General features: G+C 44.2%; 1 protein-coding gene and 1 non-coding gene across 3 annotated transcripts in view; both read right to left on the reverse strand.

The window, feature by feature from the left end:
• Positions 1-15,353, reverse strand: part of pabpc1b (poly A binding protein, cytoplasmic 1 b) — a 44,164-nt gene that overhangs the window by 11,411 nt on the left and 17,400 nt on the right. For both annotated transcript variants that reach the window (XM_052135666.1, XM_052135665.1), the window contains exons 4-7: positions 1,632-1,771; positions 1,449-1,543; positions 1,025-1,162; positions 633-728 (exon numbers count right to left, since the gene is read on the reverse strand). In XM_052135666.1, the coding sequence (XP_051991626.1) occupies positions 633-728; positions 1,025-1,162; positions 1,449-1,543; positions 1,632-1,771 (469 nt within the window). The remainder of the gene's footprint in view (positions 1-632; positions 729-1,024; positions 1,163-1,448; positions 1,544-1,631; positions 1,772-15,353) is intronic.
• On the reverse strand, positions 868-999 carry LOC127651120 (small nucleolar RNA SNORA5). Its single transcript, XR_007971519.1, has one exon. It is a non-coding gene; the product is annotated as a small nucleolar RNA SNORA5 (small nucleolar RNA).

A 15,353-nucleotide genomic window follows, 5' to 3' on the forward strand; every position in this document is an offset into this window, starting at 1 on the left:
CTAGTAAACTGGCGACCCACGGACCAAATCCGACCCACCAATAATCTTAGTCTGGCCCTCCGACTGCATTTTGATAGAATTGCTTTGCCATCTGGAATACCACAGCGCTCTGTGTATTCATAAGCGTGTGCAACAGCATTTAGCCATCAACAGTTGTCCGGACCAGTTGTGTGAACTTGAATCACACTGTTTAGGTGAGCATTTGATAGCATCTTTGAGGCAAAAATGTGTGTGAAGAACATTTTGATGTGAAGCTGGAGCTGAGGTTGCAATGGCGCGTCACTTTATAGACTTCAATGTATTCGGCAGCGCTGAAGCGAGTCATATGTATACGCATTATGTATAAACAGTAGTCATTTTTAAACATTAATAGCTCTCCCACCCTATTCTCTCTATGACTTTTCCATGACTGGAAAACTAAAGGCTTTCCAGGACCTGTGGGAACATTACTTATATGGTTATTACTTAAGATTATGATCAGAAGGTTATTAGATGTTAAGATAGATCACAAAGGCAAACATTATTTGCAAAAGTGTGCCCTGATGAATCATGAACAGGAACATTAAATAAAGTGTGTAGATTTAGATCTTATAGACAACGTCCAGTTGGTTAATGAAGTTTCACTCTCATACCTTAGCACTGGTGATTGTACCAAAGGGAGAGAACTCTTTACGAAGGCACTCATCATCAATGCCATCATCCAAGTTCTTCACATAGAGATTGACACCCTGTTAAAATAGCATAAAATGGTCAAACATCTGCATCTGTGAGAACATTTACGTCCTAGATTCAAAGAAAAACCATCAAATGCTTTTTATTGATGGTCCAATACAGCACCATAAAGTAGGCAATACATATTCTATAAATGATTGTACATAGCCATTTCTATCCCCAGTATCCACAAAGACAGAATACAGGGACCATAGACTACTAATTCAATGTTGCAGCCATTTTGGCCAGTACGGTCCACAGAGGAAGCACTGATTTGACAAGGCTGCAGGAGGCAGAATTCAAGCTCACTGACCTGGTAGCGAGTCATGCGATCCTGCTTCATCTGTTCAAACTTGCGCTTGAGCTCAGTCTGACGCTCAACTTTCTTCTGAGCACGACCCACATAAATGAGCTTCCCGTTCAACTCCTTCCCATTCATTTCATCCACAGCCTAATGAATGACAGAGAAAAGAGAGTAAAGACACTGTGTATAATTGTTAAAAACCTATCTATTAGTCCGGAAAACACAAACTCGGTTCCAAAACCTAGTGAACTGTCTCCTCCCATGCGCTTTGCGTGAGAAGCGGGGGGTTGTGTCCTATGTAGAACATTACAAATAAATCACTTCCATGTCATAAAAAGGTAGAGGGCTAGGTAGGCAGGAGGCAGCTCACTAGGTTCTTTAATAGATCCAAAGTCAATCATATTAATTTTACTGAATTCAATGTTAGACTGACCCTTTGGGCATCTTCATGCCTCTCAAAACTGACAAATCCAAAGCCTCTGGATTTTCCATGTTCATCAGTCATGACACGGATGCTCATAGCATTACCTTATCAAATGTGAGAAATCAGTGAAATGTATTAGCATAGAGAGAATAACAATACAATTGTAAAACAGTAAAGTACAGCAAAGCTTACCATATTTGCTGAAGATGTCCTTGAGTTTGTCGTCATCCATATCTTCCCCAAAGTTCTTGATGTACACATTGGTAAATTCTTTCGCTCTTGCTCCGAGCTCAGCCTCCCTCTCTTTGCGAGATTTGAAGCGCCCCACAAACCTGGGAGCAACGGAAAGGAAAATTTAATAAGGTTATCTAGTGGCCCGTAATGGCGAAACTAGGAATGTCCTATTCCCAACTTGCTCTAAATCCTCATGGTGGCATAGTGACATGCCTCAATGGTTGCGGAGGACGAATCTCAGCTGCCTCCATGTCTGAGACCGTCAAACCGCGCATTTTATCACGCAGGTGTGGCTGGTTGAGAGCGTTACCACGGAGACATAGCACGTATGGAGGCATCTACGCACAACTCACCACACGGGAATGTTTTTTATTCTTTGTGTATTGTGATTCAAAACATTGATTTATTGATCTTGTTGTTTTGCATACATCTGCACTGCTCCAGCCTCTTTATTTTCCCCATCAGTTAAAATAAAAATTATATTGTTTACAAATATCATATGTGAATTGATTGCTAATTTTATTCATTTGATTTAATAACTCCTGATTTTTGCATTAAAAAAAGCATGTGATGGGTGACTAAAATTACTTTAGATGTCGTAAGACTCAAATTCCAGCTTCTACATTTTACATTTATCTATTTACAAATACCATATGTATTTCGTTTTATTCATTACAAAGTTTGATGGTTGCATCAAAAGCAAGTTGTAAAATCATAAAGATGCCGAATTAAAGGTGCACTTTAAGCATTAGGCTTTGTAATGGCAGAAAAAATCGAAATACAAACAAGGCATGTTTTCCACAGTTTCTCACTTTATAAACACTAGAATGTTTTAATAATTTATATTTATATTCACATATATACACATGGAAGTAAACTGCAATTTTAAAATCGATTTTTACTAAAACCATAATACGAAAAATGGCACAAGGCTTCTGTGAATAATGAGTGATTAGTTTGCTTCATCATCGACTTAGAACCCGTTCACACCTGGTGCCTGTACCATGAAGCCAGTTTAGATGGCTAGCCAGGTAAGTTTTAGTTTAGCTTTCAGCAACCCAGGGTTTTAGGTAACATGAAAGTGGGTTGTCTTTTACCAGTGTTCATCAGCATATTAACTTATGCTCCATGGTTAACTTGCACTGTAGCAGGTTTTGTTCTGGTATCAGTTCACTATCAGATATTGAACCAATCAGCTGTAAGTAGAGTGGCATCTCTGACACATTGAAGCACACTTCACAGAAAAAAATCTTAAGAGTCGATTTTGTGGATTTCTATGACAAATTATTTATTTTAGAGTCTAAAAGATCTAAATATAGATTTTCGGCATTGTACACTACAATGTTCTTAATTTACCTTCTTGCCATACAATCTAAAATATCTATGAAAATATAACCATAATATAGTATAATATTACGTCATTTATAAAACAGGTAGTAAGGTGGATTAATATTATACCTGATAATAATTACAGATTTTAAAATATTAAAAGCTTCATCACTCCTCACGATAGCTATAGAAATGGATGACTGCCTCCCAAACTCCTTTGTTTTTCATTTCATAAAAATATATAAGCGGTAAACAAAATAAGTCTTTAAAAAATATGTAATTGTATTACATACTAATTATTGCATACAGTATTTTAAGTGCTTACTTTTAAATTATCCAATACCCTATATTAGAAATGAAGAAATAAATGGCAAAAAAATAAAAGTTATATGTGTGGAGGCAGAGGCGTGGTCAAGCGCCATGATGTGGAGAATGAAACAGGGGAGATAAGTGGTGCTTAACACCTGTCTTGTTCTTCAGTAAGGAGTGATAGGGGCTTTTAAGGAGGCGAGACAGCTGAGGACCACCTGACGGCATAACCGGGGGCTTTTTTTCTCTTGTCTCTTCCCCTCCCCAACCTTGCCCTGTTCCCGTCCCTGCTCCCTGGAGATTTTTTTTTTTTACCCCCAACCCTGCTCCATTGGCCCGGGGGGTTCCAGGTACCTCTACCCCACCTTCTGTGTCTCCTTCCCTTTCTCGCCAGGTTGGAGAATTTGTAGGCGCAGGTGAGGGGGGGATAGTCTGGGCTGGTGTGCTGGCACTGCTGGGAGATGGTCCACTTCCAGGACCAATGTTTGGCAATGGACGTGGTCGTGTCAGTCCAGGTCCCCGACGAATTTCAGAAGCAAAAATATAGAATAGAGGTGACTGTTAGTCCTCATCTCACCCATCCAATGATTTTGTGAACTAATTGGCCAGCATTTCAGTCGTTATCGGGGAAATTGTCCGGAAGGGTCCTGAACTCAGTGTGTGGTACTCTTACGAGAGGTTCTCTCCTATTGCGTAAGCTAGCTTAACCTACGGGAAAGATTCATCTTTTCTGAGATATTGAAGCCAAAAAATTATCCTTAATTTTGTATCCATTGTCAACGCAGTGCGGCAGCTGCAGACCTTGAGCGGGCTAGCTAGCGAGCTCATAGGTTGCTCTGCGGCAACTGCCGCAGCCTATAGACGAGCTTGGGCGAACTCGCATCCAATGAGAGGCGTCCGCGCGCTCACTGCATCAAAGGCCGCCAAAATGGGCGTGACTAGAGTGCATATAAGCGTAGTTCGTAGGCTGGAACCCTGATTTTCATCTCTTCAGCAAAGCTCTTCGCATCTCTGAACCAGAAGCCGCGTCGCCGTTCGAGGGGCATCAAGCAAGCGTGGACAGCGCTTGAAGAAGCCGGCCGCCTTCGCCACCTTCAGCTGTCCTGCGAGCTATGCCATCCGGCGACGTATCCTTTTTAAAGCAAGCTAGTTCTTAAGAACTTCACAAAAGAGTACGAGCGTCTTTTTAAAGATGCCTCGCTCCACTTGCGCATCTTGCCGCGCCCCTCTCAGCACCGGAGACTGCCACATCATCTGCGCTCTCTGCCTGGGACTGGGGCATGCAGAGCTCGCCCTCGCTGAAGGCGGATGCGATCTCTGCGAGGAGCTGCCGATGTCGACCCTGCGGGCTCGTCTCGAAGCTCTCAGGACCGAAGCCGCCGCGCCGCCTTCTATTCAGCCGCGCAGAAAAAAGCGCCGCTCTCAAAGGCTGCCGGAACCAGTGGTAGAAGCGATTGCCTCGCCGGAGCCCATCCCTCGAGCATCGCCTTCACCCTCCCCGCCCACCCGGGACGCGCAGTTGCCGCCGAGCGGCTGCTCTGCTGCCATCTCGGACGAAGAAGCGGAGGATAAGGGCTGTTCCATCATGGCTTCGGACAGCGAGGAGTCCAGCAGGACTATGCCCGTGACTATGCTTGCACATCACTTATCAGATGTGACTCTTTCCCCATTTACCCCAATCGGGAAGTCACTCACAGAACAGCCTGTCTCTGCTGTCTGCGAGCAGTCATGCATAAACACACTAAGCGCGCTCACACATTCTGTTCAGCTGCTGTGTGCGCAATCAGGGCGATTTGGCCATTCACCCTCTAACATTACGCTTCAAAGCGTGGGAAGATATTCCAGGGATATCCGAATGGGTGTTAAGCACAATAAAACAGGGCTATTTGCTACAGTTCGATCGCCGTCCTCCTCGCTTCAGAGCGAGGCTCGAAACTACTGTGAACACAGAAGCAGCATGCATGCTTCGTTCAGAAATAGCAAACCTTCTGTGCAAAAGGGCCATAGAGAGAGTGCCGCCGCCTCTGAGCGAGTCAGGGTTTTACAGCCGTTATTTTCTTGTCCCCAAGAAAGACGGCGGCCTCAGACCAATATTAGATCTCAGGGTTTTGAACAAAGCGCTTGCAAAAAGACCGTTCAAAATGCTTACAAACAGCAAACTCCTCGCGCATGTGCGCCAGGGGGACTGGTTTATTTCTCTCGATCTGAAAAATGCATACTTTCAGATTCAGATAAATCCCCGTCACAGGCCATTCTTGAGATTCAGCCTCGACGGCCAGGTTTATCAATACACCGTCCTTCCGTTCGGCCTGTCCTTAGCACCCCGTACTTTCACGAAGTGCATGGACGCGGCACTCGCACCCCTGCGGAGTCAGGGTTTGCGAATTTTGAACTATTTGGACGATTGGCTGATTTTGGCACAATCACATATGGAGCTCCTGTCTCACAGGACAGTTCTCCTCAGTCATCTGAACAGTTTGGGCCTTGCAGTCAATTGGACCAAGAGCTCACTACAGCCCAGTCAGGCAATTTCCTTCCTTGGAATAGAACTAGACTCAGTGGCAATGACGGCTCGCTTATCTACACAGCGCGCGCCGTGTTCAGCGACTAGCCGCGTCCTTTCAGATGAACAGCCTCACGCCTCTGAAAAAATTTCAGAGAGTGCTAGGTTACATGGCCTCAGCCGCAGCAGTACTTCAGCTGGGTTTACTGCGCATGCGCCCGCTTCAGCATTGGCTAAACACCCGCGCGTCTCGCCGGGCTTGGGCCACAGGCCGCCAGCCGATCAGAGTGACTCAGACCTGTATCTCAGCTCTGCAGCCCTGGACAGTGGCCGAATGGTACCAGCGGGGAGTGACGATGGGAACTGTATCTCGCCGAAAAGTCATTCCGACAGACGCGTCCAACACAGGTTGGGGCGCGGTCTGCGAGGGCTCTCCGGTTTTTGGCCTATGGTCAGTTCAGGAAAAGCTCCTTCACATAAATTGTCTGGAAATGATAGCGGTCGAGTACGCGCTCGTGCGCTTCCTCCCGGTCATTCAGGGTCACCACGTCCTGGTCCGTTCGGACAACAGATCTGTGGTATCCTATCTAAACCGTCAGGGCGGTGTCAGATCCAGGAACCTCTTCCATCTGACGAAACGCATACTGAGTTGACGGCCCAGACAGACTGTCCAGAGACAATATTCCCCCAGGGGAATGGTCCCTGCATGCTCAAACAGTCCAGACGTTATGGCGCATATTCGGCAGAGCAGAAATAGACCTCTTTGCGTCAGAAGAGAACTCTCACTGCCCAATATTTTTCTCGAAAAGCGAGGACGCGCTGGCCCAGAACTGGCCCAACCGCCCGCTTTACGCCTTCCCTCCCGTCTCTCTATTGCCACAGGTAATGCAGAGGATCAGGGAAACGCGCCACTCGGTGCTCCTCATAGCCCCGCGCTGGGAGAATCAAACATGGTTCCCGGAGCTTACGCAGCTGTCACTGACAGCCCCGTGGCCCATCCCAGTGAGAGCAGATCTCCTCTCGCAAGCTCGCGGCACAATCTGGCATCCCCACCCAGAGCGCTGGGCGCTACACGCGTGGGTGATCAACGACTACCCGCCGCTTTGCCAGGAGTAATAAACACCATCATACACGCTAGAGCCCCCTCCACGAGAAGACTCTATGCGTCAAAATGGTCTGTGTTTTCAAAATGGTGCACCGACAGAGACCTGGACTCACGGACATGTGGGGTGTCGCCGCTGCTCATGTTTTTACAAGAGCTGCTGGATAAGGGCAGATCCCCATCCACGCTCAAAGTGTACGTGGCGGCCGTCGCGGCGTTCGCTGAACCCCTGCACGGCCAGTCACAGGGTAAAAACGAGCTGGTCATCCGCTTCCTCAGGGGAGCTAGAAGGATGAACCCTCCGCGCCCCCCATCGGTTCCTATCTGGGATCTTTCTATAGTTCTCGAAGCTATGAAAGGCCCTCCCTTCGAACCGCTTCAATCCGTGGATGTGAAACACCTCTCACTTAAAACCGTTTTTCTAACTGCCCTATCATCAGTTAAACGGGTGGGAGATCTTCACGCGCTGTCTGTTAGCGCTGCGTGTCTTGAGTTTGGACCAAGTGACTCCAAGATCATTTTAAAGCCTAGACACGGCTATGTCCCCAAGGTGATCGGTACTCCTTTCAGAGCACAGATCATTTCCTTGTCGGCGCTACCAGCATCTGATAGCGAACGCAACGCCAATCTCCTTTGCCCAGTCAGAGCACTGAGATTGTATACTGCACGCTCCGCATCTTTCAGACGCTCTGAGCAGCTTTTCGTTTCGTTTGGAGGGCGCACCAAAGGTCTCGCCGCCTCGAAACAGACACTGTCCAGATGGATAGTGGACGCTATTGCTGCCGCGTACGCGTCAAAAGACCTACCATGCCTGCTAGGCATTAGGGCTCACTCCACTAGAGGCATGGCCTCCTCGTGGGCATGGTCCAGCGGGATTTCCATTCACGACATATGTGTGGCAGCGGGCTGGGCTTCCCCCTCCACCTTTGTCAGATTTTACAATCTGGAAGTACCCGCTCTGCAGGCTAAACTGCTAGCGGTTTAATACGCTACAGCTCCCCTGGTGAGCTGCATTAATGGGACACATTCCACACAGACCGGCACCGGCGCTCTGTCTATGTGCTTATGTACTACACACACACTGGCCCGCACTCTTGCCGGCCAAATATTAATTACCCACTCACAAGGGCTCCCCCGGGTCGCCCTTAATTCCCTGGGGCTCATGCAGTGGATGCTTGGCGCGCACGGCGTTGACAAAGGGTTCCCGTAGTGTAAGCTAGCTTACGCAATACGAGAGAACCTCTCGTAAGAGAACGAATCGGTTACTAACGTAACCTTGGTTCTCTCTAGATGAGGGAACGAGTATTGCGTAACCGGCCGTGCTCGCGCCACGAGCGATTTTTCGCTTCATTCAATGAAAACCAGGGTTCCAGCCTACGAACTACGCTTATATGCACTGTAGTCACGCCCATTTTGGCGGGCTTTGATGCAGTGAGCGCGCGGACGCCTCTCATTGGATGCGAGTTCGCCCAAGCTCGTCTATAGGCTGCAGCAGTTGCCGCAGAGCAACCTATGAGCTCGCTAGCTAGCCCGCTCAAGGTCTGCAGCTGCCGCACTGCGTTGACAATGGATACAAAATTAGGATAAGTTTTTGGCTTCAATATCTCAGAAAAGATGAATCTTTCCCGTAGCGTAAGCTAGCTTACGCAATACTCGTTCCCTCATCTAGAGAGAACCGAGGTTACGTTAGTAATCGATTCGTTTGAAATGTTTTTGGAGTAACACACCTTCGGGACAGTTTGTGGATGAATCTACACACTCTTTGTGTTTATTCCGCCTATTGGCTGGAATTTGTTTTATAGATTATCTTTTGCCGTGTAATTCTGTCTCACAAAATTTGTGTAGAAACACCAGACTTGAGTAATCTGACAGCAAAGTTGTTGCGGGGGTTCTTGTAGGCGTACATGGACCGTTTGAGTTTAGAAGGATGGACGCCAGTTGGCACTATCGTGCGCAGGGTTAATGGGCACATTTTTCTTTTTGTTTGGTTCTGGGGGAAGTTCAGGTTTTGATGGTTGCACTAATGTTGGAATGTGGTCTTTATAATCTTGTTTTTGACACACAATCTATTTTTTCTTATATGTCAAATGTTAATATGAGTGGATTTTCTCTCTCAACGTGGAATATGAATGGGTTGGGGCACCCCATGAAAAGAAGGATATTTCTCTTAAGCATAAGAAATATGATATAGTGTTTCTTCAAGAAACGCATCTTTCCCCGCAGGGAGCTGAAAATTTCAGAAGATTTGGGGTGGACATGTTTTCTTTAGTACTGGCTCAGTTAAGAGCAGGGGAGTCATTATGCTGATAAGTAAACATCTACAATTAAAATGTCTCAAAATGATTAAAGATAAATTAGGAAGAGTCATTATTGTTTTAGCTGAAATTCAGGGGCAAAGTCTTATTTTGGCTAGGGATGTACCGATACCTCTTTTTCTCTTCTGATTCGATTCTGATATTGGAAATCTCAGTATCAGCTGATACCAAGCCGATACCAGTGTTGGTTTTTTGAATAATCAGTTGAGAATATCTTTACATTATTGTGAGGAACTAATTGAAAGTACTCTTTATTATGTAAAGAAACACAAACCTCTAACTACACATTATTTCACTCTAAATGTATAGAAACACTTTATTATTAACTAGTATACTGGATAATGTAGCAGCAAAATTAACAGTAATTCCAGTCCATTAACAGCAATTTCAAGTCTTCAATAGAAAAGAAACCAGTGTTATATTTTTATATATTCCTTTTATTTCCCCAAAAATGTTTCAACTTGCATCTGGACTTCAAATCTCAGATCTCAGATACAGATCTCTTTTTTTGTTCAATTTAGTTCAGTCCACTTTTCATTCACAGTTATTTTTTGGAACCCATTCAACTTAAATATTGTTATAAATTGTAAACAAATACTAATGATGACAATAATAATAATAAATTGTTATTAATATTATTATTGACTTTTAATTTTAAATACAACAGTAATATATTTAAACTTTTTAACCCTCACGCTTTTATTTTGACATTCTAAACTCTTTAGGAAGTCCTGTATGTGTCTGTTTGTAGGAAAGTTCACAGTAGTAAAATTCTGGTAAAATGTACCTCCGGTGCCATACTAAATGCATATTATAAGTGAACCAAATTATTTAACTACATCTGACATGCTGTTCTTGAGTAAAACTTAAAACTTGTGAAGGGTAAATATTGCTGCAAGTGTGTGTGTGTGTGAAAACAGAGCAGCGGCATTCAATAACACAGGCTGGCACTGCATGTGCATATTATATATATTTACTTATTAAACACAGCCTTTTGTGATTCACAGAGCTATCACACGTCTTCAAGTGGCTTTGAATAAAATGCATATGAACATATAAATGAGTCATATGAACTGCTTTAATGGTGGTTCTTTTGTCATTTTTGGAGCTTGACAAAATACTGTGACTAACGCACAGTATTGGATTTGGATCAGGATTGTCTGGATGATACCCGATCTGTCTAAAAGCTTCAGTATCGGAGCCGATATCGATCCAAGTATCGAAGCCGATACCGATCCAGTTTTGGCAAATATTTATGCACCTAATGTTGATGATCAGGGAGGGACTATACATTTATTTTCATCAGTCCATAAGGTTTACTCTAGAATAGATTGTTTTTTTATATCTAAGTCCAACATTTTATCGGTTGTTGATTGCTCAATTGGAAACATTTTAGTCTCAGATCACGCCCTGGTGTGCTTAGAGATGTTGCCACATATGGAGAAAATGAAATCATATAGTTGGTGCTTTAATGTATCCCTTTTGCAAAATCCTGAATTCCAATAAATGTTAACCGCTGAAATCAATGTCTATATGGAAACCAACTGGTCCTCAGTGGGCATGGCTTGGGAGGCACTTAAGGCGGTTCTTAGGGGTCGGAACATACAGTATGCTGCATTCATCAAAAAACCAAAGCACAAGAACTTGTGGAATTGGAAGGGAATATTAAAAGTGCCGAGGCAGAGGTGAAGCACCAAATGTCATCTAATGGCCTCAGAGAACAGATCTGATTGAAATACAGATATAATACTATTTTGGCACAGAAGGTGGAGTTTTGGCTATTCAGGGCAAGACAGTCATACTTTGAGTTGGGGGACAAGGCAGTAAAACTTCTGGCTAGATATATAAAACAGAGAGTCTTTTTCTACTATTCCCTCAGTGAAATATTTACCTCAGCCTTGATATTAATAATGCTTTTAAAGGATTCTATCTTGATCTCTATAGTTCCATGTCTTCGTCTACTGATGAGGATATTAGAAACTTTGTAGAACCATTCGAACTTCCTAAATTCATGACTGAGCAAAACAATTCTATTGATTCTGAGATAACCATGGAGGAGCTTGGCAAGGTAATTAAGGCCTTGTCCAAATGCAAGGCTCCAGGGCCAGACAGCTTTGCTGTGGAGTTTTTTAGATCTTATGCTACAGAACTGGCTCCACTTTTGCTAGAAGTTTACACAGAATCATTAAAGAATGGAAAGCTTCCCTCAACCATGACACAAGCCCAGATCAGTCTGATTCTTAAAAAGGACAAAGATCCAAGTGAGTGTAAGTTACCATGCAATTTCCCTGATCCAGCTAGATGTTAAAATATTGTTAAAAATATTGGCTAACCGATCAAGTTATGACATATCTTGACATACATATAGATCAGGTGGGGTTTATTCAGGGCCATAACTCTTCTGATAACATTAAGCATTTCAATAATGTAATCTGGACAAGGGGGCCTGGGTAGCTCACCAAGTATTGATGCTGACTACCAGAACTGGAGTCGCAAGTTCGGATTGAAGGGTTATTTTTTGGCAGGGAAAGGGTTATAATTTTACATAATTTGATTCCACATTATCTGTTGTGTTTAAGTTGTTGTATGGAATCAATACATTTGTTAATAACAATTTTAATAAAAAAAAATAAAGGGATTTTGGCATATTCTCTTGACTCCCATATCCCGAGAAAAAAATGACCTTTTCCACTCCGTTCGGCTTACACCAATTCGTAACTCTTCCATTCAGTTTGTTTGGGACCCCGGCGACGTTTCAGCGACTCATGGACAAAGTCCTTCGTCCACACGCTGTGTATGCCACTGGCTGGATGATATCATCATCTATAGCAACAATTGACGGTGGTACATCCAGCATCTGAGGGCTGTCCTGAGGTCACAGAGGCGGGCAGGACTCACAGCAAATCCGAAGTAGTGTGCAATTGGGAGGGTGGAAGTACGGTATCTGGGCTTCCACTTGGGTCACGGACAAGTGTGTCCCCAAATTGCTAAGACAGCAGCCATTGCGGCTTGTCCGAGGCCCAAGTCTAAAAGGGGGTGAGACAGTTCCTGGGGTTGGCTGGCTATTATCAGAGGTTTGTGCCTAATTATTTGGACATCACCAGCCCACTGACTGATCTCACTAAAAAGGGAGTGCCAGACCCAGTCCAGTGGACGTAGCCATGCCAACAAGCTTTCTTACGAGTAAAAGACACACTCTGTGGTGGTCCACTGTTACATTCCCTTAATTTCTCTCTCCATTTTGTTTTACAGACAAATTATCGGACAGGGGATTGGGGCTGTGTTGCCCCAGGTAATGGTGGGTGAGGAGCACCCAACGCTGTACATTATCCAAAAGTTCTCAGTAAGAGAGACTAGGTACAACACGATAGAAAAGGAGTGTCTAGCCATCAAGTGGGTAGTCCTCACTCTCCGGAACTACCTGCTTGGGAAGGCCTTCACCCTCTGTGCGGACCATGCCCTGCTCCAATGGCTCCACCACATGAAGGATACTAATGCGCAGATCACTCGTTAGTATTTGGCACTTCAGCCATTTCAATTCAAGGTGGTCCACAGGCCAGGGTCGGTGGCAGACCAGATGGTTCCTCGGCCTGAGTTGGGCGGAGGGGGTATTTGGAGGTGAAGGCATGGCTGATTGCCATGCTGTGGAGAGTGAAGCAGGGGAGATGTGTGGTGAATGAATTCTACCTGTGCTCAACACAGGTCTTGAATTTCAGTGTGTTGGCTGCTGCCATGTTTGAATTTAAGTTTCATTGTTTAGCTTTAAGAAAACATGTTTATTTTTGTGAATAAAGGAGTGACATTCCTGGAATCACTGTCCCGCATCCTCATTCTTGAACCTCATGACAATATTTTAAATGTGTTGTTGAATGGATGTATATGAGGAGTTAACAGAGCAGTTAAGAAGATACGTTTGATAAATATGCAAAATGATCATAATTTAAATATATCTCTCTCTCTCTCTTTCGCTCTCTCTCTCTCTCTATATATATATATATCTACACACACACACACACACACACACACACACACACGTAAACACATACACAGACACATATATTACAAAATTAAAACCACCTGCCAAATAGAACTGCCACTCACTGGATGTTTTAAGACTGTTGTACATGAAAATCCCAGTAGATCAGCAGTTACAGAAATACTTAAACCAGCTTGGTATCAACAATCATCCATGCGATTATCTAATCAGCCAATCATTTGGCAGCAGTGCAGTGCATAAAACCATGCAGATATGGTCAGGAGCTTCAGTTAATGTTCACATCAACCAACAGAATGGGGAAAATTTTGATCCAAGTGATTTAGACCGTGACATGATTGTTGGTGCCAAACAGGCTGGTTTGAGTATTTCTGTAACTGCTGATCTCCTGGGATTTTCACACAGAACAGTCCATAGAAATTACTCAGAATGGTGCCAAAAACCAAAAACATCCAGTGAGTGGCAGTTCTGTTGACGGAAATCCCTTGTTGATGAGAGAGGTCTACAGAGAATGGCCAGACTGGTTCAAACTGACATAGACTACAGTAAATCTGTACAACTGTGGTGAGAAGAATAGCATCTCAGAATGCTAATCCAAGATGCGGGTTGGTGCTGTTTTGGTGGCACGAGGGGGACCTACACAATATTAGGTGGTTTTAATGTTGTGGCTGCTCAGTGTATATACATGTAGTATATATACACCTATAAACTATAAATTACTGCCCTGTAGGCGATTTCTGATAAACGGATTAATACAAACATCCACAGGAAACAGAATAGCAGCTGAGCCCATACAATGAATGCCGCCCAGAAACTCACACACCCCGGGCCCCCAGCACTGCATACCCACTCGCTTCTTCCATAAAAGCTGTGCCCGAGTTTCTGGCCTTTGCTCATACAAGCACTGCAATTTCCTTTTTTTTCCACCACGGTTTTCTTGCTTTCTCTGCACACCTCTGTGCCCACCCACCAGTGGCCACATGATGTAGAGATACAGCTTTGACAATCTTGAGAGCAATTAGAAACCCATACAAAACAAGAAAATAAATACAAAAAGAAAAATGCATAACTCATCGCCCCCCCCCCATGGAGGTGACACATCACACTAAGGGATAAGCACATGCAAACACCAGGAGCATGGGGGAACCGGGGGAGTCCTAAACCTTTCTGTACTGTGGGATACATGCCATATAATGTTGTCAAAATACCAGTAAATCGGTACCAAGTCAGTATTAAAATAAAAATGATGCAACGATACCAGTGATTCTACAGCACCGGTAGTACCGTGCACCGAATTAATTTGGTACCCGCACCTGTCTTACTGACAAACAACTACTTTTAAATGCTCACACGCTTATTAGAGCGTGCGCTCTGTTACTCTTTTTACAATGAAATACACATACTCCATGAGCACACCGACAACTCATCCTAGAAAAAGCCAAGGACAACATCTAAGAAACTACAGGCCTCTCTCGCATCAATAAAGGTCACGGTTCATGACTAAACTATCAGAAAGACACTGGCCAAAAATGGCCTCCATGGAAGCGTGGCAAAGCGAAAACCACTGCTAACCCCAAAGAACATTAAGTCTCATCTGCATTTTGCCAAAACACCTTGATGATCCTCAAAGCTTTTGGGAGAATATTCTTTGGACTGATGAGTCGAAAGTGGAACTGTTTGGAAGACAGGGGTCCCATTACATCTGGCGTAAATCAAACACAGAATTACACAAAAAGAACATCATACCTACGGTCAAGAATGGTGGTGATAGTGTGATGGTGTGGGGATGCTTTGCTGCTTCAGGGCCAGAGCGACTTGCATTAATTGAGGGAAACATGCATTCTGCTCTCTACCAGCAAATCCTAAAAGAGAACGTCCGGTCATTAGTCCTTGAGTTGAAGCTCACGCACAACTGGATTATGCAGCAAGACAATGATCCAAAGCATAGGAGAAAGTCCACCTCTGAATGGCTCAAAAGAAGCTAAATTAAAGTTTTTGAGTGGCCTAGTCAAAATCCTGCCTTAAAACCGATTGAGATAAATGGGCATTTCATGCTCAAAAACCCTCCAATGTGGCTGAACTAAATCAGTTCTGCAAAGAAGAGTGGGCCAAAATTCCACCAGAGCGT

The sequence above is a fragment of the Xyrauchen texanus genome, chromosome 10 (genome assembly GCF_025860055.1).
Source record: "Xyrauchen texanus isolate HMW12.3.18 chromosome 10, RBS_HiC_50CHRs, whole genome shotgun sequence".
In the NCBI taxonomy this organism is placed as follows: Eukaryota; Metazoa; Chordata; class Actinopteri; order Cypriniformes; family Catostomidae; genus Xyrauchen; species Xyrauchen texanus.